This window comes from Cupressus sempervirens, chromosome 3, assembly GCF_028749045.1.
Source record: "Cupressus sempervirens isolate cs-2001-9-10 chromosome 3, ASM2874904v1, whole genome shotgun sequence".
Taxonomy (NCBI): domain Eukaryota; kingdom Viridiplantae; phylum Streptophyta; class Pinopsida; order Cupressales; family Cupressaceae; genus Cupressus; species Cupressus sempervirens.
Window position 1 is genome coordinate 824,630,550 of NC_143120.1, and position 25,773 is coordinate 824,656,322.

Below are 25,773 nucleotides of genomic sequence, written 5' to 3' on the forward strand. Positions count from 1 at the left end.
CATCAATTGACAATATATTTCAAAAATAGGAAAAACACTTCCACTTTTTGGCCAAAAGTGAGACCCAACTTCTTGCACTAACCTTTTGTATCTCTATTAACACACTTATTTTTCTATGCAACCAAGCAGTTCCCTAGTATGACAAGTTGGGATAGTAATGAATGTTCAATGAAGTTGGTTACACAGTGTTACAGGGAAAGATTAGAAAATGTCAGAGATAGTGTCATTGATAGAATGATGAAGAGCTTCTAATCTAAGATAAAGCTAAGATATAGAATCCCTCCTTCTGTGGTGGAGAAATATGTACAAATGAGATATTTTTCATGGTAAAAATTGATACTACATATATGGATGCAATTGAGACTATGATGAAGTTTATTGAACCCATGGGATATGAAATGAGTGAAGAAGTCAAGAAGGCTACACATAGATCATTGTGTGGTTAGAGAAGGGCATTGAATGTCCTAGATGGAGCACTTATGAGGAAAAGATGAGGGAAGTTCATTCTAAACTTCATAGCAAATAGATTAAATAAGAATGTGGAGAAGAAAATTGAATCCATTCTTAAATAATCTGGTATGACAAGAGAGGAATTTAATGAGATCAAAGGTATATCTCAGAGATGAAAGCCAATGGGTAGACAAAAATATTGGCAGCTACACCTATTGTAGTTGCAGTGCCAAGTTGGATGTGATAGTAGTAGGGTCTACTTCAAATATTCCTATTACACCTTATGTAGCAATTGTGTAGGTCCAACCAGTAAAAGTACAACATGAACAACCAAAGATGAAGTATCCATTGCACAAAGAAAATTAGAAAGATTGGTAAAGGTTAAATAAGAACCTACACCACCTTTCAAAGAAAAGACACAAGTAGACCACCAGTAGACTAGGAAAGAGGAGAAAGACACTTCAAATTAGATGAAGAAACTGAAGAGAAGCCTATTGAACAAGAAGCTAAATAAGGAAGGACACCAATTGACAAGAAGGCTTGGAAACTAAAGGTAGAAAACCTAAATATGTAAATTATAAATGATGATAATTTTGTACAACTGAATAAATATTATAGTTTGCATAGCAATATGGATAGAAGACAGCTAGAGAATGCTATTGTAAGGAATATGATTTTGAGGAACAAGAGATTTGATAGTATACAAAATAATATTCCAAAAGATCTCTACAATAGATTACTTAACAGGAAGAAAAGAATGGTAGAAGAAGATACCAAAGTAAGAGAAAGCATGATTAATAAATTGTGTGAAATGAACAAAAAGGAAGATTTGGATAGAGTTTTGAAAGACATTGAATTTTATTTTATTAGATTCACCATATTTAATTGCAGAAGGAAAGTAGTGTTCCAAATATTTAGTAGTTCACCACAAATTAAAATAATTGTTTATCCTATATATTTGTTTTATAAATGAAATTACAAGATCTTATTTCCTTTGTGTATATTTTGAGTTATCTTTCATTTTATTAGACTCTAAAAGTATTCATTTATAATGTTTGAAATAATACTAAATGATTAGTCATAAAGATACTAATTTAGTTTTTTCCATATAATGATATTGTATAGTTTTTAATAGTTAGGAAATATGTTAGGCATTAAGAAATTATTTAATTTAAATATATTATTTAATATAAAATTTTCCAATATTATTCAAGTAAATGAAATTTCTATATTCATAAATGAAATAAGTAATCAACTTTTTCTATATATTTACAAATGCATTCTATTTGTTAGAAAAAATATCTAACTTAAAATATTGTCGATTAAAATAAATATTAATATAAAATAGAAAAGAAAGTGAAATGGGGGTTTGTATATTTTGAGAGTGAAAAGGGAAAATGAAGGACTTATTATTCAAATATTTTAATGAGAATGGTAAAGATAGAAGGAGTTTGAATTTGAGAGAAATTGTGCTTGCTAGTAAGTGATATTCCTATAATAATCAAGGATGAATTGATATGATAAATAATTAATAATATGATTGAAGATTATAATTAGAAGCTACATATTTTCTTATAAAAATGATGGAGAAATTTGATGTATTTACTTGTGCACAAAACAAAAGGAAAGAGGAAAGAGGATAACTAGGAAAACAAAAATTCAAGTAGACCTTATTATAAGGATTCCAAATATATTGGATGGAACAATAATAATGAAGAACATATCACTGTATTGTAGAAAAAAATACTAAAATACAAGACACTATGATACAAAATGAGAATATTTAACTTTAATTTTTTAAAATTTGTTATACACATTCTTGAAATTGTTGTTTCATTAGTTGATGGTATCATTAGATATTGTTAAAGATTATTTAAAAGCAAATAAAGATAAAAAAGAGAAAAAATGATATCTATATAAAAATATATTGATAATATCTTGTATTAGAATCAATAGTATAGAAATATACTATTATTTTATAAGCTCCTTTTTATAGTCTTACTCTTGTATTAGATTAAATTTTAGATATAATAATCTTAAATTTGAAAAATAATTTTTTTAAAGTTAATATCTATTACAAGTCCGCACCATTTCAAAAATAAGATATTACAATTTCTTTCTAAATTCTTATAGAATTTTAAAAAATTATTCTTATAATGTCTATTATTATTCTCTATTATTTCTTTCAAGAACAATGGAATACTAAAGATAGTAGTTAAAGATTCTTTTAACTCTCTTCATTTCAATTATAGATTACTAAAAAATCCCAAATATCCATCTTAAAATCATAACTATATCTTGATATCGAAGATTGTAGAGTTCTCTTAAAAATGCAAATTTTAAACTATATATAAAATAAGTTTTTAGTTTCATAAAGAAAAGCTATGATATCAAAGATTGTAGAGTTCTCTTAAGAAGTACAAAGTTGAAACTATATATAGAACTAGTATAGATATATTTAAAAAAACTATCTAAAGAAATATCTATAGATATCTATTCTAAAACCATAAAAATTAATTTACTACATCTAAAAATATTCATATTTGTATTTATTTCTGTTCATTTATTTTGCACTCACTTAAATTTTAATTTTAATTTCTAAAAAATTGATTTCATATATCTCCAAAGTTTATAATTTTAGCAAATATTTGATATAATTTTTATTAAAATTATTTTTTTAAATATATTTTACTTGTAATAAATATTATGATTTTGACACGTAAATGGTTGTCAAATTTAACCTAATAATATAAATGTTAACATTAACACGTACACATCCACACCATCCCACTCCACCCTTTCTCCATGTAGAATGCCTATTGACATTAATAAGTTTTCACTTACATAGAGAAAAGCTATGAGCAATCCTTGGTAGATACAAGAAGTTGACTGCCATAAAAACCAGTACATTATATCAATATAAAGGCTAGTAGTAACATGAAATATTCATATTTACTAAATATAGCCCTATTAAAGAGGTGGTTACAATGGGCAGTAATGAGAGCCAGCCCAAAACCAGCTTTATTATAATACATATGTAGTACTAAGTAGCATATCTAACATTAAGATTAAGTTGTTGTCGGTCGAGTTCCTCAGTTCCCTGGGCCGCCTATTCGGCCGCCACCACCTGGCCCAAAGCCGCCTCCCGGGCCGCCCATTCGGCCACCTCCACCTGGCCCAAAGCCACCTCCCGGGCCGCCACCACCTGGCCCAAAGCCTCCACCTGGACCACCACGTCCACCGCCACCTGGCCCAAAGCCTCCACCTGGACCGCCAAGTCCTCCAGGACCACCGCCACCTGGCCCACCACCACCTGGACCAAATCCTCCTAACTTTTCTTGTGCTACCACCTCATCACAATTACCACCGTCAAGAAGGGTGGATGCAAATATTATGCCCAACAGAAAACAACATACTGGCTTCCAACCAGACGCCATTGTTAACTCCTTACAAACAGATAACCAGCTCTGAGAAATTCAAGTGTGGCATCTCTTATTTATAGTGTTTCTTCACGTCCTATTTCAGTTTTCAGTGCAGAAGACGACGTTCCCACTATCTTGCTGTCCCATCCGATGCATATACTTCACCTGCTACGATTAACCTGTCTGCTTGACTCAGTGAAACATATCTACACAGTTAACAAGGATTATACTTTTTTTTATCTATCATCATTATCTATATTGTGGAGTAGGTAAATTATCTGAGTCGGCGACGAGGTGCTCCGAAAATTTTGTTATCACGGGTGAAGTTTCTAGAATTTAAGACATATATTGTCAATGCATTTCGGAGACACGATATGATCAACTGAGTCTAACATTTCTATCTTCCCAACCTCAATTGCTTTTTTTACTATATTCGTCCGCTTAAAGTCTCTAGTGATTTGTGTGGGCATCTGTGCCGTTGATTTTTGTTCCTACATATTATTTATTTAGGTCGTTTGAATCGACTGTGCCGTTGGTTTTATTTACCCAGCGACTGCTGATTAGCTCCTTCTAATGGAAGGATCTCTTTGAGACAGTTTTTAATTTGTGACTGATCTCGTAGCTTCTATCAATCTCATTCAGTTTTTGTTTGCAACTTTTATAAATATTTTTTTAATCTGAGACTTCTTAATTAAATCATGTTCTAGCTGTCTCCAATTTATATACATATAAAAATTTATAAACTGTCATGTTATGTAAGAGGTAGCGTACCACATGAGGGTTTCTATTTTATTTGTTCAGTCTCAACAATAATATTTAATGTATATGTAGATAGGTGTTGCTGCAACAACTATCATTAATATTTGTTCCAAGCATAATCATTCCACCTGTTTCTAAAAACAGGTGCTAACTATATGAAGGTGGCAGGACACACTATATAAATACGAAACATCATCAAAATCTACAAGGAAAATAGTGATTTCTGCCACCTTCACCTTGTGGATTTTGATGAGGTTTCATTTTTATATAATGTGTTCTGCCACCTAGGACTTGTTTTTAAAAACAAGTGGAATGGTTATGCAAATAGTAAGATATATATGTTTAATAATATTATTTATTCACACATTTAATAATAGTTTGTATTTCTTGTGCTCTCCTTCATTAGGATAATAAATCATGTAGTGTGACTCAAAACAATACTAACCACAAGCTTTATCCTAGTATAGTAACATCATATGACTCCCAAGACTAAACTTATTTAAGCTCTCATACTAACCCCCAATCCTAATCTAATTTTTATTTTAGAATAAAAACCTTCATTTAATTCTTAATCCTAATTTTAGTCAACATTTTCCCTATATAGGATTATTATAACTTTGTCTATATACTAACCCCATCCTTAATCTAAATCTGAATGAATTCTCCATGGATGGTTGGTCATCTAATCCAAGTCATAGTATAAACTCCATTAAAAATCCTACATCAACCATATTCTAATAGACTTCTCAAATCATTCTTACATTTCATCCATTATAACCATATTATCCAAAACTTGAGGTTAATCAAATCCAAATTTGAGCTTTTATAGATCAATCACCAATTCAATCTAACTCATTCTCATCCAATTACTACTACTCCTTTTATTTCATCCCAATCTCAACATAAGTCTATTTAGATTCTTCATTAAATACTTTTTTTTTTTTACAACAAAGGAAACAATTTAAGTATGCAAGTAAATATAATGAAATTAATCCAAATGATATTTATTTTGTTCAAACTTATAAGGATTAAATAGAACTTTTAAATTTTTTTGTAATGCATTGTAATATAATTTTAGAAAGTATACTTGAACTCATGAAAGTCATAATTAAAAGTATGTTTATAATTAAGATTTGAATGTATTATTATAAAATATTAAAAAATCAATAATCTATTTACTTTTTTATATTTAAGAATTTATGTAGTTATTTAAAATAAATATATGTCAATATATATTTTTAAACTATAGAGTACTCAAAAAATAGAAATACTAATTCAATGTAAAATATAAGTTTAATATAAAATAAAAATTATAAAATCAAGTATTAAATCTAAAATGTTAAATACAGAGGCAAGAGCCTACAACATAATGGTAATGTGAGCCTCTCATCTAGGAGGTCATTTGTTCATGTCTACTAAAGTTTAACACATAATAATAATTAATTTTTAAAAATATTAATAATTAATCTAGGTTTTGTCCATTGCCTATAAAAAATATAGTTTAAATATTTTTAAAAAGAACTAATTTTTTATATTTTTCGCTTTTTATTATAACATATATAATATGTTATTGTCATTTCTATATTTTAAATTAGATTGGATATTTTACATTTGAATTATATATTTTAAATCAAATCTCATGCTTTAAATTCAAAAATGTAAAATAAGTGAGTGTGTTAAATCATTTAAAAACAAATAAAAAGCATTGAGAATAGTCCATCACTCAACAATTATATAGAGAGATTGAGTGCAAATTTTTAATTGTATTTCTAAGATTATATAGAATTCTTAAGGGTGAATAGTTTATTTTTAATTGTATTAATAATTTACCCTTAGGCTCTCCTCAAGTCAAAAATAAACTATTCACCCTTAAGCTCTTTATATCATTTTGAATGATAGATTATTATCAGTGTTTTTTAATTTTCTAAAATGATTTGATAATAATAAGTTTTACTTTACCCTAGATGGTAGGAAGAAGTAGATGCATTACTTTAATTTTGTATTCCTTAATCATTTTTTATATGGTTATAAGATTTTCTTCCCCTATTATATCTGAAATCCCTAAATAGGAGGTTGATAAACCATAGGAAGAAAGCTTCTCATCCCATCCTCCATGAAGATCTCATCCTTCTATTTGTTGAATATTGTAAAGCTTGAACCCTTGATGTGAGTTTGAAAGCCAAAAAGGAAAGTGGGTCAGGGAGTAAAGGAAAATATCGTGTTTTTGGTAAAAGAAAAAATTGTAGGGAGAGTGAAGACTCATTGATGGAAATGGGGGATGAGGAGGATGCAATCTTGATGGATTTGTGGGGAGAAGATGGGGATGGGATGGGAAATGGGGATGAGAATAAGAATAGTCATACTGTCAAAAAAAAAAATTTACTCCCCCCTTTCCTACAAGAAAACATGAAAAATACATAGGAGATTGGAAAGGAAAATTTGGGTCAAGAGAACAAAAATAGTGAAAATGATAATAGGAAGGAAACTCTTGATATGATTATTGTTGGGTACTCTAAGTATGAATCTAAGGAGGTGCCTCCAGTTAAGGATACTAAGGATACTAGGGACTTCATTTCCATTCTAGCCTTAGGCACCAGGAACATGATCACCAAAGTTAAGAAGAAAGTGAATCTTACTATTTCCATTGATAACCGGGTATAGAATGAAATGAATTCCATTAAAAATATGATGATAAGTTGGATATAGGATTGTAGAAAGAAGTGGAGACTAGGAAAAGAAAGGATGAGCTCATATCAAGCCAATTGAAGGAGAGTGAAGGAAAAAACAAGAAAATTATCCAAGATAGTGATAGTAGAATCTATGACTACATCCAAAAGTTCATGACTAGAAAAGACATTGAGCTTAATGTGGATTTGAGAAGCAAGGATAAAGACCAACAAGAGGAGATTGTTGATGGTCTAAGAAAAAGGATGAGGAGTAGAGTGAACATGTAGAAGGTGGCCTTTGCATTGAAGAACGTTAAAGATGATCTTGACATTACAGAGGTTTAGATAGCTAAGGCTCGTAAGGTGTTGGTTTAGTTTCATTGTCTCTATCTTGTCTTGATGGGTTTTTCTTTTTCTTTTTTGGTTCTTGTTGTTGGTCTTTTAATTTTCTAGTCTTTTTTTGGCTAGTTTGTTAGATATTATGAGGGTTTATTTAATTTCTAGAATAGGTATAATTTTGCACTTCATTTTTATGATTATTTAACCTGCTACTTATTGGATTTTAGGTCCCCACAAAACCTATTTTTATCTTAGTCCAAAAATATAAATGATCTCATGTGCCATGGTTAGGTTTTCTTTTTTTAAGAATTGGGAAGGACTTTACATTTCACAAAAATTATTAATAATTTGTTGAAATCAAAAACACATACAAATTTTTTTTTAATTTTTGGGTTCAAAAAAATTGAAATCATGAATATACATCACTTGTTGCTCCAACGAAAAATTCTCCTAATAATTTTTTTCTAACATTTATTAAACAAATTAAAACTAAGAATAACTTTTCATTTCATTTAAAACTTTAATTAAACCGACAATGATGTCTATGAGGGTGAGAAATCTTCAACTATCACAGCTCATTTTTAACCTTTTTGTTTAAAAATATTGAGAATTTTTCTCATTGATGGCATCAACATAGATTTGTGCCAAAATTTATGATGTCAAACATTGTAATCCAGCTTCAACACATATTACTAGCACACATTCTTGACATTAGACATTGAAAATTGATGAGTTTCTTCATACCAAAAATTAATAACATGTAGGTTGTTGGTGTTTGGTATGATCAAGATGTGTATTAATCATTGTGTGAAGGTTCCAAGGGCTTGATGTATTTTATTATTATGATATGGACATGGATGTTTGCTAATTGGGTATCTTATGATAACTTTAACTTTTAAATGAATGTGTTGTTATTATTCATATTTTGACAAAGTATTAGCTTGATTATGTGAGACTGACAAATGGATTAGTTTATATTATATGATGTTCTACCATGTTGAATGATTATATTATAATTTGGCTATAACACATTGAACATATATGCTTGAAATTTATGTTGAGTGGTTAAACATATATATATATATATAAATTCATTTCTCTACTTAATTATATAATGTATGAGTTATTTGGAATGGTGGTTATGAGACATTTTTATTAAGGGTTGAAATAGGTTTTTTAACAGGGAAGCTGAAATCCCAAATGTCATTACAACATATATATTAAAAGTTTAATAGGTTAAATTATACTAAAAAGAATACTAGCACCCCCAGATGACCAACAACCCATCACAAAATCAATAGTAAGTGGAGACCAAAACAAGCACAAAATCCAAATGAAAAACCTAAGATAAAGAAACAAAAAGGAACAAAACCCAAAGATAATATAACAAACCCAATATTAAGTTGGTTCAATATCCAACTCCTCCTTTTCCTAGATCTTGTCTATGACCACTTTAGCATCCACTTTGATTTGGTCACCATTCTTGGCCTTCACCTTCCTAGTTGAAGATTTGGTTCTTTTCTTACCAAGGGACTCTTCTAAACCCGTAGCCACATCCAAGTCCAACACCTTTAATTTTTCCTTATGCAAATCAATGTTAGCTAAAAGTTTATTCATAATCTCCACTAAGGCCTCCAATAGCTTCTAGTAATTATTGACCATTGTAGTAGTTGTTTCTTTTGATGTTATCACATCTATTGACCATCCCTTGTAACTTAGTGTTCTTCTCCAAATATTTTCTAGTAGCACCAAACACATGCCCCTTATTTAGTCAATTCTCGACTTCATCCATCTTTTCATTTAGTCCTTTGTAATTAACGTTGAGATTTTTCATAGAGTTAAAAGTTCATTGTTCCTTTCCGAAGGTATATGTAGAGATATTTTGGCTGAATATCAATCCCTTTGAGATCCTCCTCTAGCAGTTTCACATTGAGCTCATCCACATAGATCGTGTTGGCAACTAGGAAAGTCATTTCTCTATTTCTTTCATTAAATTATCCTCTAAGACTTTAGGGGATGTTTTTAGTGGCAAGTTATTTATCTCAATGAAGACATCATGGGTAACATTTTCCTAGAAGGATTTGAAGCATGGAGATTCCTTATCAAAATTATCCTCTTCTTCACTAGTGTCAACATTTTACCACCCATATCTTCCTTGTTTTATGAGCTTTCCTTTACTTCCTCCAAATGAACATAAATAGGGGAGGGGAAAGAACTAAGCAGTCTAAATATTTTTTTAACTAATGCTCTAGAAAATTCACTCTTAACATCCTCCTCTGTTTTGAAACCATTAACATTTTCCTCACTGGATCCTTCAGAATCAAACATCATTTCTTTATAATTCACACTCTTCTTATTCCTCTTCACCAAATCCCTTTTCACTTCTCCCAATTTAGCCATCAACTTCTTGCCCCTGCCTTTACTACTACTAGGATTTTTAGGGATTTTTTTACTTTTAACAGGAATTGGCAAAGGGAGGGTTTCCTTCACATTGTCGATCTTAAAAGTAAAAATAAATCTCATCAATCCTTCATGGAGAATGAGTTTATTCAATTTCTCCTTGAATTCCTTTATATTATACACAAGGGAACAAAGTAGGTAAAATAGAAATAAACCCCTTATTTTATGCCTGAAATGATTTAATAGGACAAAATGGTAATTCCTAGCCCTATAAAACCTCCCATCACAAGTAATATAGTAGATAATCACTTTCAAACCCAATTTCCACAAAGTTTTTATAGAATATATAGCAAAAACCTCACCCTTTTCATTAACTAGAGTCCCATCCTCAGCCTTAGGACACTTCTTAACTACTTCCTCGTCTATTTCTTTATTTCACTAAAAATTTATACATTTTCCTTTAAGACATGTAATCAACACCATAATATCAATGTCTAGCTTGAGATGTCTCCCTAACAACGTTACTATACACACTTCTCATCCATTTGTGAATGCCTCAATGATCTCTAGTTTGGCATCCTTCATTCTCACCAAAGTGCTCTTATCCAACATTTCCCAAAATTTAGGTTCTATCATCCAAATATTATAGTTCCCAAGCTCCCATCTTTTCAGAGAACCACCCATTGTAATTCTTCAAAACCTTTCGTCAACTCCTAAAAAAATTCAAATACAATTATTTTTACTCAAAGAAAATCCAAGATAAATAAATAAAGGGATAAATAGCCACAAAAAATGAGAAGTTCTCTAAAATGAATGCAAATACTTCTTGTAAGTACTAACATTATTATTTTTCATGTCCCTAGGAATGTCTTTCATTAATAACAAGATTTTTGAAATCCCCAACTTTACATAACACTTTATCATAATAAGTCTTAGCTTTTATTTTTGTATGTTATTAAATTATCATTCCATAGAATGGGCTTTGAGATGGAAATAACCATGCTAGAAAGACCATCTTCCATATTATTAACTTCTCTATATCTGTGGCTAATAACCACCAAGCCTATAGTTTACATTCTATCATGATATTTTTTAGAGTACACAAGTCATTTACCTTTTCTTGCACATAATTAAGAATACATGGAATCTCCCTCGATCCACAACCATTTGTATTTATAGTTTATTGCTAGCATCAACCTATGGAGGAGACCTATTGCATATACTAGGTGATTAGTTTGAAACCCAAGAAGAATCAAAATGGCCTTAATCATATTTCCACTCTCATTACAAATAATGACACTATAGCCAACAACACCAAGATTCCCCTTCACTACCCCATCAAAGGTAAATTTTCTTCGGCCCTTAAGAGGATAGTCCTATCTCACCTTCTCCATTTTCTCTTTACTACTATATTTTGGGATCTCAAAACTATCTACAATAATCCCCTTATTAAAATCCACCTTATCTTTGAGGATGCTATAATAATTTTCAACCACATTGATTTTTATTCTGCCATCCATCATTGATGGTGTTCCAAAGACTTCCCTAAAAACTTGGTTTGTTTCATTCTTTCTAGAGGTTCTAAAAAAATATGGGGAGATAGTAGAAACTAGATTCCTTTTTCCATAAGCAGAGTAAATCTTCTTCACATAGTCCATAGCTCAGACATTGCACCTGGAAAGGTCCATTGTAGATTCCATTTTTGGGAAAGATGCATCTAGCTAACCCAAGCATAAGAGCACTACAAAAAGATGTGATCATATATCTTAAGATCCCTTTCATAAAGAAAATACCTATTAGTAAAGGACATACATATTTTCATCAAGTTATCAATCATAAGGATTTTATTCTGAAGAAGTCATTTAATATATTAAGTTTTGAAATGCAATGAAGGTTCCACACCTTAGCCCATACCAAAGGGAGCATAATAAGAATTTGCAAAGAAATTATCCACTAGGCCATAGAATAAGAACCACTGGCACTATCTTCTAAAATAAACCAATCAGGTTTAGTCACAGCCAACATAATGGAATTGAACTCAATCATAACATGAGAGAAGATACAATCAAGAAGAGTTAGATCCACCCATCTTCCATTCTGCCAATAATCTAAGGCCTCCAAGAGAAACCAAAGAATATACATTTCCTTAAAATGTTCCAACATCAACAAAGAAAATATTGGTTCCTAAAGAATCCACTTGTCTTCATAAAAGTTAACACTACAACCATTCCCCACTTTCTATCTTGATCTAGACTTAATTAACACTTTCCCTTTCTCGATGTCATTCAATATGTTGGACTGATGAACTAGATTATGGGATTCCAAGAAAACCATAATGTTCATATTATTGACAAGGTACTTTCTCCATAGGGTTTTATTCCAATATTTGTTGTCTTCAAAAATACACCATATTTTCTTGTCCATAAGGGCTAAGTTTAGTAGTTGGATAAAAACAAATTCCTAGGCCTCCATTTACTTTATTATTACAGAATTTATCCCAAGCTACCAGAGCTAGAATTTCTTTTGCGTCAACTCCAAATGAAAGAAAATTCCTTTGGATTAATTTCCATAGAATCCAAAACCTTGTTTGGCATTTTGAATGGGCTAAGAGTATAAACTGACATATTTTGCAAAGTAGATTTAAGAAGTTTGAGTTTCCCTACTTAGCTAAGGAGGGCCACTCTCCATAAAATCCAAAACCTTTCTTAGCATTTTGAACAAGATGAGAACATAAAGTGATAGATTTTGTAAAGTAGATTTAAGAAGTGAGAGCTTTCCTGCTTGGCTAAGGAGGAGCCCTTTCCATCTAGTCAACTTCAAATTGAATCTAACAACTAGCTTCACCTAGAAGGCCTCCAGCGGTTTAAGCCCTAAGGGATGTAGGCATATTTTCAATAAATTACTATCTAAAATCCTAGAAATCCTCTCCTATTTGGGAATAAGTGTGTTGATAAAATAAATAGAGATTTTTCCATAATTAATCAACTATCGTAAGACCTTACTATACACTTGGAGAAATTATTTTAAATTTATTACATCCTTTAATGAAGACTCCCCCATCATAATAGTATCATCAAAAAATTTCTCATGAGAGCATGTCAAGCCATCACAAGAAGGTTTAAGACTAGTAATCAACCCTTTGAAAACATAAGAACTAAAAAATCTATCCAGGGTCTCTACCATGATCACAAAATACTAGGAGAAAGAGGATCTCCCTATCTCAATTCTTTGGAGGGTTTGAAGAAATTTGAAGAAGATCCATTAACAATAATGACTGAAGAATAAGTCCTAATGAGTTGGGAAACAAGCTAGATGAAGTGATTCCAAAAATTGAAATTCTTCAAAACTTTGAATAAGAAGTCCCAATCAACTTTTTCATAAGCCTTAGATAGGTCAATTTTTAGGAAAAAAACCTTGAGAATTTTAAAACGTAATAGAGTGTATAACCTCATGGAATTTGATAATTGAATCCAACATTTTCTACCCAAGAAAAACCCATTTTGTTGAAGCAAAATGATAAAAGACAAGACAAGCAATGATCTCAAGGTTGGGACATTAGAAAATACCTTATAGATGGAATCACACAATGTTATTGGTCTAAAATCTTTCAACATTTTTTCACTGTCATTTTTAGGGATCAACAATATGAATTTTGAATTGAGCTCTTTAAGAATCTTTTTAGATCCAAAAAAATCTTTAACTATTGCACACACACCTACAACCCCACAATCTTCCAAATGTGTTGAAAGAAGAACATAGGAAAACCATCACGGCCTAGAGACTTCTCTCCTTTGAAATAAAAGACTTCTTTTTGAATTTCATCCATAGCCATAATGACAACCAACATTTATTAATGTTGTCATCTAGGATCAAAAGAATGGAAGCCTGGAGCTAGTTCTAATTGAGAAGAAAAATATTGGATATTATTTAAAATGTTAGAGAACAATGCAACAAAAGCCTCATAAATATCCTCACAGAATGAACATCTCCTTTCTTCATTGAGATATTTGAAATCCTTTTGGAAGCCCTATGTTTAGATGCAATGAGGTGAAAAAACCTCATATTCCTATCTCCAACCTTCAACTAGAGGGAGCTCGATATTTTCCTCCAATACAACTCCTCTTTAGTCACAATATCATGATAGTTACCAACAACTCTTTTTCTTCATCAAAAAACCCTTGGGAATCCCCATACCTTTTAATAGAATTTTTTACTTCATCCAAACTATTTTTTTTAATCAATTTTTTGGTGAAAGATATTTCCAAAAGTCTTCTTGTTCTAACTTTGAATTTTCTTTTAACATAATTGAGTTCTTACAAATCCTAAACATAGCCAACCCTTCAACCTTCACATTCCACTAGTCTTAGACATGAATATAAAATTTGGGTGATTCCAACTACATCATGTCAAACCTAAAAGGAAAGTTACACTTGACAAGTAAAGGCTCGACCAGTAGAGAGATCTGAAAGTGGTCAAACCCTATCTTGGTAATGGAAGATATAGAATAGTTGAAACTATTAAACCAATCACTCTAACCTAAATAAAATTCTTATGATTCTTGTGGTTAGACCACATATAGGAGCATCCTTGGAGATCCACATACACTAGGGCATGCAAATTGATGAAATCCATAAACTGCAACCTACCACAAGAAGAGCTTGGATATAAATTCCCCTACTTTATTTCTAATTATACAGAGGGTTAGAATCACTCATAACCAACCATGGAAAATTTGTGACACAATTTCTAAAAGAGCCTATGCTTTCCCAAATAACTAATCTCCCACTTTTAGAATTGGGGGCATAGACATTAGAGTGAATCTAAGTAAAATTATCCCTAATGTGAGAAAACTTAATACAAATAATATATTTTTTTCTCAAAAATCCTCACCTTGAATAAGAAATTTATTCTAGAACACCACCACACCTCTTGAGGCTCCTTTAGAATCACACCCAACTACTTTTCCATTCCTAAAAAGAGAAAGGACTTCAATTTTATCCTTAGACATTTTAGTTTCTTGAATTTAAAAAAAAAATCTCATTTATGATCAAGTGGCCCCTTTAGTGAAAATATCATTTAGTGGGGGGAGAAGGGGCATTCAATCTCCTTATATTCTAGGAAATGGTCTTCTTTTAGGACTAGGGAATTAGATCTCTAAAATGGTCCTCTATTTCCCATTTTCAATATCTTGTTTGTGGGATGACTCTCGAGTCTCCATTCTATTTTTCTTATTAAGACTTGATTTCTTGCACACTACATCCAATTTGATAAGATTCTAGGTCACTTTATTATGGCATTTTTTGATTAATCTTTTTATGATAATTTACCAACTACCATGGTTGATCAAAAGAAGAGTCATAGAGTTTATCTTTACAAAAAATTTCTTATCTTGACCCAATAATGATAGAAAAGTTTTAGGGACCTTTGAAAGATCATAGGACTTCCAGGGATAGGCACATGGCTCCAAAAAATTCACCACTACCTCTAGTTTGGTGACTGATAGTCCAAGTAACACTTCTTGGAAATTCTAGACCAGCCCATTTGAAGAAGGAGATCCCATAATCTCAACCTCAACCATTCCAAGGGGACCTATTGGTACATTCATTATCCCATGTACTACTTCCACAACCAAAGAGGAATCATTCAATCCTTCTCCATGAATAACCTGATTATTAATAAAGTATACCCTTTGGGATTGCAAACAAATAATCTTCTTCTCATCAAAAGAATTATCCACAACCAAAGAGGACTCATTGTCATCATCCATGGGACTTCCATACTTTGCATCACCTCACTTGATTCCTCATCCCTAGAAAACTTATTGGGGATTGAAACCTATTTATGGATCCACTCATTTTTCTACCTTGGGGGCAGGGGGGTGTGGGTTAAGGCTACATATCCTTCTTAGCTTTTTTGGGACAATTTTTATCCTGATGACCTATTTTATTGCAAACAAAATAGGCAAAGAGAAGGCATTCAAATTCAACCTCCTATTTTGGTAAACCCTACTTAGAATTGATCATAATAACAAACAACAATTTCTCCAATCTACAAATGCTGACATGAATAAAAATAAAGATTAACCTCGAATGAAAGGTCATACACTAATCAATAGCTAGGAGTTGGCCAAAGCATGCAACAATACCTTTCAATAATGCTTCTCCAAAAACTCCAAAAGCAAGCCAGGGAGCCCAATCTAAATAGGGATAGAAGAAAAAATTTGGAAGCCCATTTATAAAAAAATAAATCTATTTTACCAATCATCCAAGGTCCTCCACAAAAGATTCTATTGCAATCCTCTTTATTTGAGAACTCAAAGTATAGGAAACCCTTGGGAAAAGAAACTAGCTTAACTTGGCCTTTTAGATTTATTTATTTTTAACATAGGAACAAACTTATTCAATATTCTAGGATGATATTCAAGAAAATTACCAATGAGTATCATCTCCAAAGCCAAAATTAAAAAATCAAAGAATGGATCAGGAATAGATATAGAGAACTCTCTATTCTAGCATCCCACTTTGATGGGTTGAACATGAATCGAGGGTGTATTGTTCAATTTTGCCTCAAATAAATTCTCCCAATCTTTTTTATCTCACTAAAATATCTCTGTCACAGGACTTCCAAACCCCATGTTTGTAGCCATCTTAGGACCCCCCTTTCTAGATCCATTGAAAGCACTAGAAGGAAGTGGGACTACAATCTTAGTCACTCCAACCAGAGTCCCCAAAAGTCTATACTTCAAGTAATTTTTGGAAGAGCCCCCCAAAGATTTTAGGAACAGAGTGCTCTCAGGAATAAAGCCTACAATAGGGCTAAAAGCCCTTAAATTTCCCTCTTAAAAACCAACCTCTTGCTCACCACCACCATTTTTCCCACTTAGAGAGTTCAAGTTTGAACTAGCCTCACCATCCCACTCTTCTACTAACCCGTTTGAGGTTGCCATTCCTATTTGGTTATGGGATGTTACATTGGACATGAGCTCCATTATAATACATGGTCATGCTCTATTTGAGTACAAGATATGTGTTCTTTCATTAGTGCTAGCCTAGTTCACAATTAAATAAAATTTTAATTTTTTTATTGTTTTAAAATATTAAAAATAGTTATATGAATATTTGATAATTTAAATTCCTTATTGATTGTAAATTTAGTTATACAAGTTAAAATGGCCTGCATATCATCTAGAGAATCAATAATGTGAAATTGTGAAAAATAGGGATAAATTAAATGTGTTGGGAAGATCTCACTATATAGTAGTGCATATATGTGGTTTTATCATCTACTCAAATGTGCCAATAAAATACTGAAGAATAATTTTTGAACCAATTGTATAGTAGACAAAAAAAATAGGAATGGATAAATAAAGTGAAAAAAGAAAAAGAAAATAAAAATGGATTAAAAGTAGAACAAAAGGAAAATTGCCTACACATTTTTGGATTACTCTCATTTTGGAAGAAAATTTCCTCAAAATTTCCTCCATGGAAATTTGAGAGAATTGGCATTTGGATTGAGTAGGAGAAGAAAAGTATGTTGATTGTGTGTAAGAATTCTACCTCTTAAAAACCATAACATTGCAATCTTTTCATTGTTTGAGTGTTCTTCAAAACTTAAGGAAAATTATCTATTCATTTGCATTTGGCTCATTTCTCCCCCTTTGATTATCATTCTCATGCGGCATATGACTTTCTACAAAGATTCAATAGTTCTCATCTTTTAGAAATGATTTCTAATTTTTTTTGTCTTATAATGTTAATTAGCTAGGATTCTTAGAAATTAAAAGTGATTTCAAAAAGTTATTCTTTTCCATAGCTAAAGTCGAAGGGAACATATTTTCTTTACAAGAAATTGATTGAAAATATCAGAAATACTAAGATTTTAATAGTCAATTTAAGGAAATTTTCTTTCTTTTTTAATGTTTATAATAGGATGATTAATAATCCTTCATGATATCTCATGATAAATGTTTTAACTCTATGCTGAAAATTTTATAGGTCAAGTTTCTACCATGTTTTACATTCAATAATCAATTAGTATGAGTGTGATGAGCCCATGATATTAATTTCAGAAAGATTTATGTTAGTAGCTTTCAAAATTTGTTGGGGACAAAATTAGCTCAAGTACATCTAAAAGTAGTAACAAAAATTTCATGGGCAATCAAAATGAAAGAAGATAATGATCCCTATGATACTATTTGAGCACTAGTATATGCTCAATATTATTGTAAAAGATGATTTATATTAGGAAGCACTTGCTCTTATTAACTAAGAAACTTTGATTTGTTGCAATATGTTAGCATTAATGTCAACCTGATGGATTAATGAAGATAAAGATGGATATGATGATGAAGATGAAAATATTATATTACCTTGATGTGACTATAAAAAGGTAATTGTCAAAGGCATACTGTAGAGAATTGATGTAGACATGATGCATTATTTGTGTTACCTTTCATGACAACCTATGATATATAGGAAGTAAGATGTTGACATTAGTGTGAACTCATGATGTGAAAGAAAACAAAAATTATGGGCTAGTATGTGTTGCAAATGACATTAACCTATGTCTAGATGATTGTTGTCCATTAGAGCAATTTATTGATGAGATGTTGATGGTTAAATAAAAATATGTAATTTCTAGAGTTAATTGATGAATAATGCTCATGAAATCAGTTTATGTATTATATTGTTATGGTTGGATAAAGCATATGTAATGTAATGAAGCTCATAGTTGGATGTAAAAATGTTGTGTGGTTGGCATAATTTTCCCACTCAATATGTGTGTTGCTATTACTAGCTCTAGTTTGCTCCACATTTTTATATTTTTCAAGGTATGACTATATGGTCTGAAACTAAAATTCATGAAACTTATAAGACGTTATATCCATAGTTTTATGCTAAGAATCGTGGGTTGACAAAGTTAGAAATGACTAAGTTTCATTAAGATAATCCATACCTTATAAGGAATGATTTAGAAGAAGAACAATATTGAATAAGATTAAAAAGTTAAAATATAAATTAAGAACATACTAAAAAAGTCTTGTGTTACAAATAATAGAATAAAAATTTACTATTATTTTATAAATTTTTTTTTTACAAATTTTTTTAATATCATTCTAAAATTTAGATATATTATATTTAAATTTCAAAAACTATTTAAATTTAATATTTCTTAATAAATATATTAAATTTAGAAATCAAATAATTTTTAAGCCTCTTTATATGCAATTTAAAAACACTAAATCTTGCAATGTCTATTATTAGTATATACTTACTCTTTTAAGCCTAAGGAAATGTGAATGAAAGTGTAAGATGTCTATCATTAGTCTATATATTAAGTCTTTTAGGGCTAAATAAATGTAAATGAAAGAATAATGCTTATTAGAAATTATAAAATTAAATAAATTTTTTAATAATACAATTTTCAGAAACCAAAGTTATAGCTATAGTTTTTAAACGTCATTTAAGGAACAAATGTACTAAAAGTAAAAGATTTTTTTCCAGATCTAGGAAAATATTTTGTTGTCATAGGTGAAGTGATTTCTAGAAATAATATACTGGACTGAAGACGAGATATAATGGACTGAATGTGACGTTTTTCATCTGCCCACCGTCACTTCATATTTCCCTTCGCATAAAGCATCTGTACCGCTGTTTTATGTCTGAGTGAGCGGTTATTTATGTCTACTGAATCACCTTGTGCCTTGGATTTTTACTTTCCCAGCCACTGGTTATTAGTACCTACCAATAATGGAACAATTGCTTTGAGACAGTTTTTATTGGTGGTAATTTTCCATCCAACCTGTATAGTTGACTAATTTTCAAAAAAGTGAAAACATCATTTTTTTGAAAATTTCAGCATTTGATCTTCATGATCTGCATAGTGGAGAGGACCCTATAGTTAAATACCCTAACTTCGCACTTCTCAAAATCTTATGTGAAAATTTCAAATCACTCTCATTTTTTTATTGTAGCTTATTTGGCAAGTCCCTTCCTTATAACTAAGGTTTTAGAGTCACATCATTAAATATGATGCCACATCAGCATGCTTTTTGCCAAAGTGTCCAAAACAGCCTAAAAAAAAGGTGATACCAATCATAGTGCATTGGAAACCCCATACTTGTGCAATAGATGTGGCATCACACTATTGGTTGTTTTTAGGGAAAAGAGAAACTTTTTGTTCAATTTTGAGTAGTCATCATTAGTAAGAACAACTTTAAAGTTACAACTATTGGTGCAATTTTGTCAAAAATGTTGGATATTAAATCAACAAGTGTGAGTGTTAAGTTAACAACTCCTATCACAACCATTCGAATGTGCTCAAGTACTAGGTCTTCTCCTATAGTTTGTATTTGAAAACAACAAAAAAATTGGGAAGAAATCACTATGTTTTCGTGAATATGGAAAAAAGAAGAAGTTTGACTCTATTTTTTCTTTAGGGCGTTTTGGATGGAGATTAGCCTGTCCTATTTTTATTGTCTGACAAATCTATTAGTTTAAATCAATCTAATTAAGTTTTAGTTTCACTAGTACATTTGGCCTCTATTTTTGATGAGAGGTGAAATTGGCTTGTGAACTTCTTTTTCTTTGTTTATGCTTCTGAAAACGTTGAAATAGCAATGAACATGGGATGTCAAAATAGAAACAAACACGGGATTATATTAGGAAAAAAATGAAAGTTGAAACACAGTTTCTATTGTTTCATTGTGTCGAAGCGCTTTTGGGCAGGAGGAGGCAGGTCGCATACAAATCTTTTGGCATCACAAAGGTGGTAAGTTCTTTTTAATCAAAGGGATCACATGCATTTGTTAAAACTTCAAACAATAGATTTCTTCTAAAAAAGGAGGTATTTTGGCCCCATAGATTTTACACACAATTCTGACAGAGTAGATTCTATGTGTGCATATATATATATATATATATATATATATATATATATATATATATATATATATATATATATATATATATATATATATATATATATATATATATATATATATATATATATATATATATATATATATATATCTGTGTGTGTTTGTGTGTCCATTTTGCATCCTTATTGATTCACTCAAATTCCACTATAGAAGGTCTTATGTTTGAATCTTCCCATGATCAACCTATAACTACACTCCACTATACTATGAATTTGGCCAGTTTTATCTTTACAAGCCATATCCTGAGTTTGAATCTCGGCATTATCTACTATCAAATATGGTTAAAAGTAGTAAACCCTTTCTAAAGCATAATCCCCATAGTAACTTACACAAGACTCAAATTTTCAAGCGGGTGAGAATGAGAAAATGGGGGAAATGGGTTTCGAAAGTGAGAATGCCCAATTCAAGAGTTATGTAAACCAGGAGGAAAAACTGACTAGGCATCACAATAGTTACATAAACTAGGAGGAAACAACATATTAAATCATTAACCTAGATAATGAATGTTCACCAAAATATTGAATTTATTACTGAATCTCATTTAATGATTTTCACATATAGATGCATTCAAACATTTGTCCATGCACCTATTTAGCCAACCCTTTCTTGCTATATTATTTTGTAGCTCTTTATTGTTCTTGTACTTCTTTCTTAACTCTGCATGCTTTCTTCCCCTTTGATCACAAAAAAGTTCCTCTGTTATTTTTCTTGGAAATGCTCTACAGACTCTTCAATGATGGGGTCTTTGGCTTCCATCTCTCTCTGAGACCATTTCCATTCCTTCAATTGTGTTCATCCTGTTTAACCTCTCTTCTATTAGCCTCAACACAATCTCATTATACTTTTGCTCAGCCTCTTTCCTGATCAACCTACTCTATTTATTCTAGAGATAGCCTTCCTTTCTTCCATCATTTATAGCCAATCATTTTATCCATCATGTTTCCCTCCAAAATTATCTATCTTCAATTTCTCTACCTGTTAACCTTCCAAACATCAACCCCTTGTTGTCCTCAAATGCTCATTACTCTTTACTCATTAATCTTTTTGTCTGACTTTCTACCCATGTGTTTACAGAAACTATGTCTAGTCAAAGTAAATTCTAGATGCACACAACTAACAATATGAAGACTTTATTCTACCTAGCCACAACTCAAGAAATAGAACATAATGCCAATATCTTTCATATCAAATTAAAATTCCAACTCCTCCTTGCACCATCCTATTAGATCCTAATCACTAATAAAAATAAGGTCATCCACACACAAGCCTAAAATTAATAGATCAAATCTATTTAACTGATAATCATGAATACAAGTTGCATGATTTTTTGTGAATACTAAACAAGTGTTAGTTGCTTCAGCTAGTATGAGATCTCTAGCTTGCATATGTGAACAAAATTAAAATTGTACATTCCATATAGTTGGTTGAAAGGACCTGTACATGTGTTTCACATATCTTATATAGATCCCACTATCAACTATGATATATATAATATGTTTATTAATTTTTTTTGAGAAAGTTTATGAAAAGGTTAATTAGGTTTTGTAGGACTACAAGGCGATTCGTCCATTTGTGATCATTTTGATAGTTTTCATTATCTATTTTTTTCGTAAGACCTTGTGAGAGTTTTAAACATGTTAGAAAGTGATAAGATCAACCTAAGAAGATGTGGTGAGAGCCTTAGGTTGTGAGAAAGCCAATTGATTCTATTTCAAAGTAAACCTTTAAGTGAAAGTTGGAAAACCTTGTGGTTTATTATACATTTTGTAGAGTGATTTAGTCAAGTGGTTGGATTGACCTATCTCTACATCATATTGGTATCAAGGTATGCAAGATGAACCTGTGGGGTATGTCTAGGGTTTGTGTGGAGATATCTCAATGCTGACATACTTATACCTAAGGCTCAATTGTTTCTATTATGGTTCTATTAAACTTATAAATTTTGAATGTTTCTTTAAACCTAAAACATTTTTTTTCTAATAAATTAATCATTTTAACTTGGCTTCTATAAATTTCCATAAGTTTATCTTGAAAAAGGTTTGCCCTTCTTATTGTCAAAATTCCCTCCATGATTCATAAGCTATCAAGATTTGAGCTTTGATACCATTTTAATAACATAGTCTAAATGTGGATAGACAACGACTTATAAATATCCATTGACACTATATTTTGTATATTATGTATTGTTTTGAAACATAACACAAGAAAATTGAGATTCATTAGCTTATTACAACTTATTAAACATTTTTACTGTCAAGAATGGACACAATTGTTATTCTAGATGTTAATCTAAATGGTGATTTTCTCTTAAGGGTGTCCCTTTTCGAAAAGCTTGATCTCTATGTAGAGAGGGATAATGTTCAGCCTGTGAAAAAAATAATTTTTCCTTTTCAGATTTCAAGTGAATGTCTTCTCTTCCTAGAATATTATATAACTCAAGCTGTCCTTTCTTGAAACATCTCAATTAGGGAAGACAACCCTCAAATGTTGACAATAACTGGGCAACTTAATTGACAAGTTCAAGTGTAGCTCTTCTCAAATTGTGCTATGAACTGACAAATCAATGCTTTAAAATTAAGGTAGATCCAAAATTCTTCTTATTTCAATTTAATTAACTATAAGCAATAGAGAAAATAAACTACAAGCTTGATGGCCTCCTGCCATGCTCATAAAGTATGTCAATATCCAAACTCAAACACCATACTTCTAAATGTTCTGTATGAATTTTAAGGATTTTTAAATGATTTTTTTGTTGTTAAGAAGAAATTTAGGGAACTCCAATTGTTTCTCAATTTCTCCATTTTGGCTAAGTGTAATGTCCCCCTATCCAATCTTCTGTATATATAGACTCCCATGCTTCCATTGCTACGATACATTGGAATAACATTGGAGTATTTGCTAGCAGAGACATTGATTTTTATCATCGATATTGCTATTTATTAATATTTTCCCTGTTCTCATTATAGATCTATTTGTTTCATGTATTGTTGATTTATACTAGTCCCTACCATAATCAAAGATTATATTATTACTAGTGATGTAAAGATATTCCTAACTGGTCTTGTAAAATAACTGAGAAATAATGCAAGGTTAGATAATATATGATTAGTTTATAATTTGAATATTAATGAGAGTTAAATATTAATATATTTATATATTGTTTTCAATCCAACTATCACCCTACCAAAAGGCATCTTGATTATTAATGTTGTATGTTCATTTAATACACTTGATATAGAATCTGTAGGTTACAAATAAATCATCCTTCTTCCACCAACAAGTCATTCCATTCAAGAAAGAACATGTATGATGATATCAATGCACAAAAAAATAGGGAGACAATTACTAGACTATGGTCTAACTTAAAAAGAAAAGATGATAGAAAATGTTATTGTCCTTCCAAAATTTGTAAGGGCTTAAAGACTCAAAGATATCTAATCAAAATGGTCAAAGAACATTGTAGGCAGGATGGTCACATTGAAAGGGGAAATGAATTTTTTCCATTCATATGTATTTTAATAATTTATAAAATACATAAGACATGATTTGATGATGACATCATGGTGATGGTTAATATAAGGTCATCATTTTGATATAGGCCAACCACCCTAGTTTTCATGTTATGGACCATGACAATTTAGAGAATGTAGATTTCAAAATGAGGGAACATGGAGCTGTGAATATAGAAGTAGAAGGTAATGATCCAATTGAAGAAGATCACATTGATCAAGATGATAATGATGATGATGATGATGATGATGATATTGATGCAAACCTTGATGTACCTATACTTGAGAAGGCACACGCGTCCTTATACGAAGGCTCCCAAACAACTTTTCTTGCTGTTATATTATTGTTAGTGAACTTGAAGGTTATTAATGGTTATCAAACGTAGCAATGACACGTACATTAAGACATGTCATCTTTTTTCATTTTTTAGTCATAGTTCCCTTACAATTAACATTAGGTGGATTGTGTTGCAATTAAAATTTTTTATATTAACAAATTATATTTTTTTTCGTAGGTTGATAGGTGAGTGTTTGATACCACCATCAAACATTCTACCTCACCCATACCAAGAATTAACTACTAGTATGAAAGATATTGGAATGGAGTATCAAACAATACACACATGTTCGAATGATCATATTATATATCATAAACAACATGAATTTGCAACACAATGCCCTATTTGTCATATTAGTAGATATTGATTAGATTGAATAACAAAAAAGGTGTCTTTTAAGGTTTTTCAAGTTATTCCCATTATTCCACATCTAGAATAATTATTTAGGTGCAAATAGCTTGACACATTTTATGGATTACCATGCATGCAATAGAAGTCAAGATGACATTATGTGAATGCCTGCAGATGGTTTAGCATTTAAGAAAATAGAGGGAAAATGGCCACACTTTAAGGAATAACCTCATAATCTCAAGCTTTCATTGGTTGTATATGATGTCAATCCATTCGGAGAGATGAGATATACTTACACGATGTGGTCTATTTTTGTTATCAACAATAATATTCCTCCTTGGATGACCATAAAGAGGGAGCACATAATGTTGGCACTAATTATTAAAGCTATTTTTTCATTTAATAGTCATAAGAATTAATTTATTATAAATAATCCATCAAAATGGTCATAATAATTATGTAATTTTTTTATTCATTCAACTAGGTAAGTACAAAGCTAAAGATATCAATGTATATATTGAGCCCCTTGTCAAAGAGTTGATGGTGTTATGGAATGGGATCACTATGTATGACATCTTTAGACTAATAGGATAGAGGCAA

At 30.9% G+C, this 25,773-nt stretch overlaps 1 protein-coding gene across 1 annotated transcript; it reads right to left on the minus strand.

The window, feature by feature from the left end:
• Positions 1-3,256: 3,256 nt before the first annotated feature.
• Positions 3,257-3,934, minus strand: LOC149569317 (uncharacterized). Its single transcript, XM_089822040.1, has one exon. It carries the CDS (start codon positions 3,885-3,887, stop codon positions 3,543-3,545), a length of 345 nt encoding a protein of 114 aa, XP_089678166.1. The 5' UTR covers positions 3,888-3,934; the 3' UTR covers positions 3,257-3,542.
• Positions 3,935-25,773: the final 21,839 nt, after the last annotated feature.

What these genes read in the sequence shown, in the direction of transcription:
- LOC149569317 (XM_089822040.1), bottom strand. Translation starts at nt 3,887, where the DNA reads ATGGCGTCTGGTTGGAAGCCAGTATGTTGTTTTCTGTTGGGCATAATA.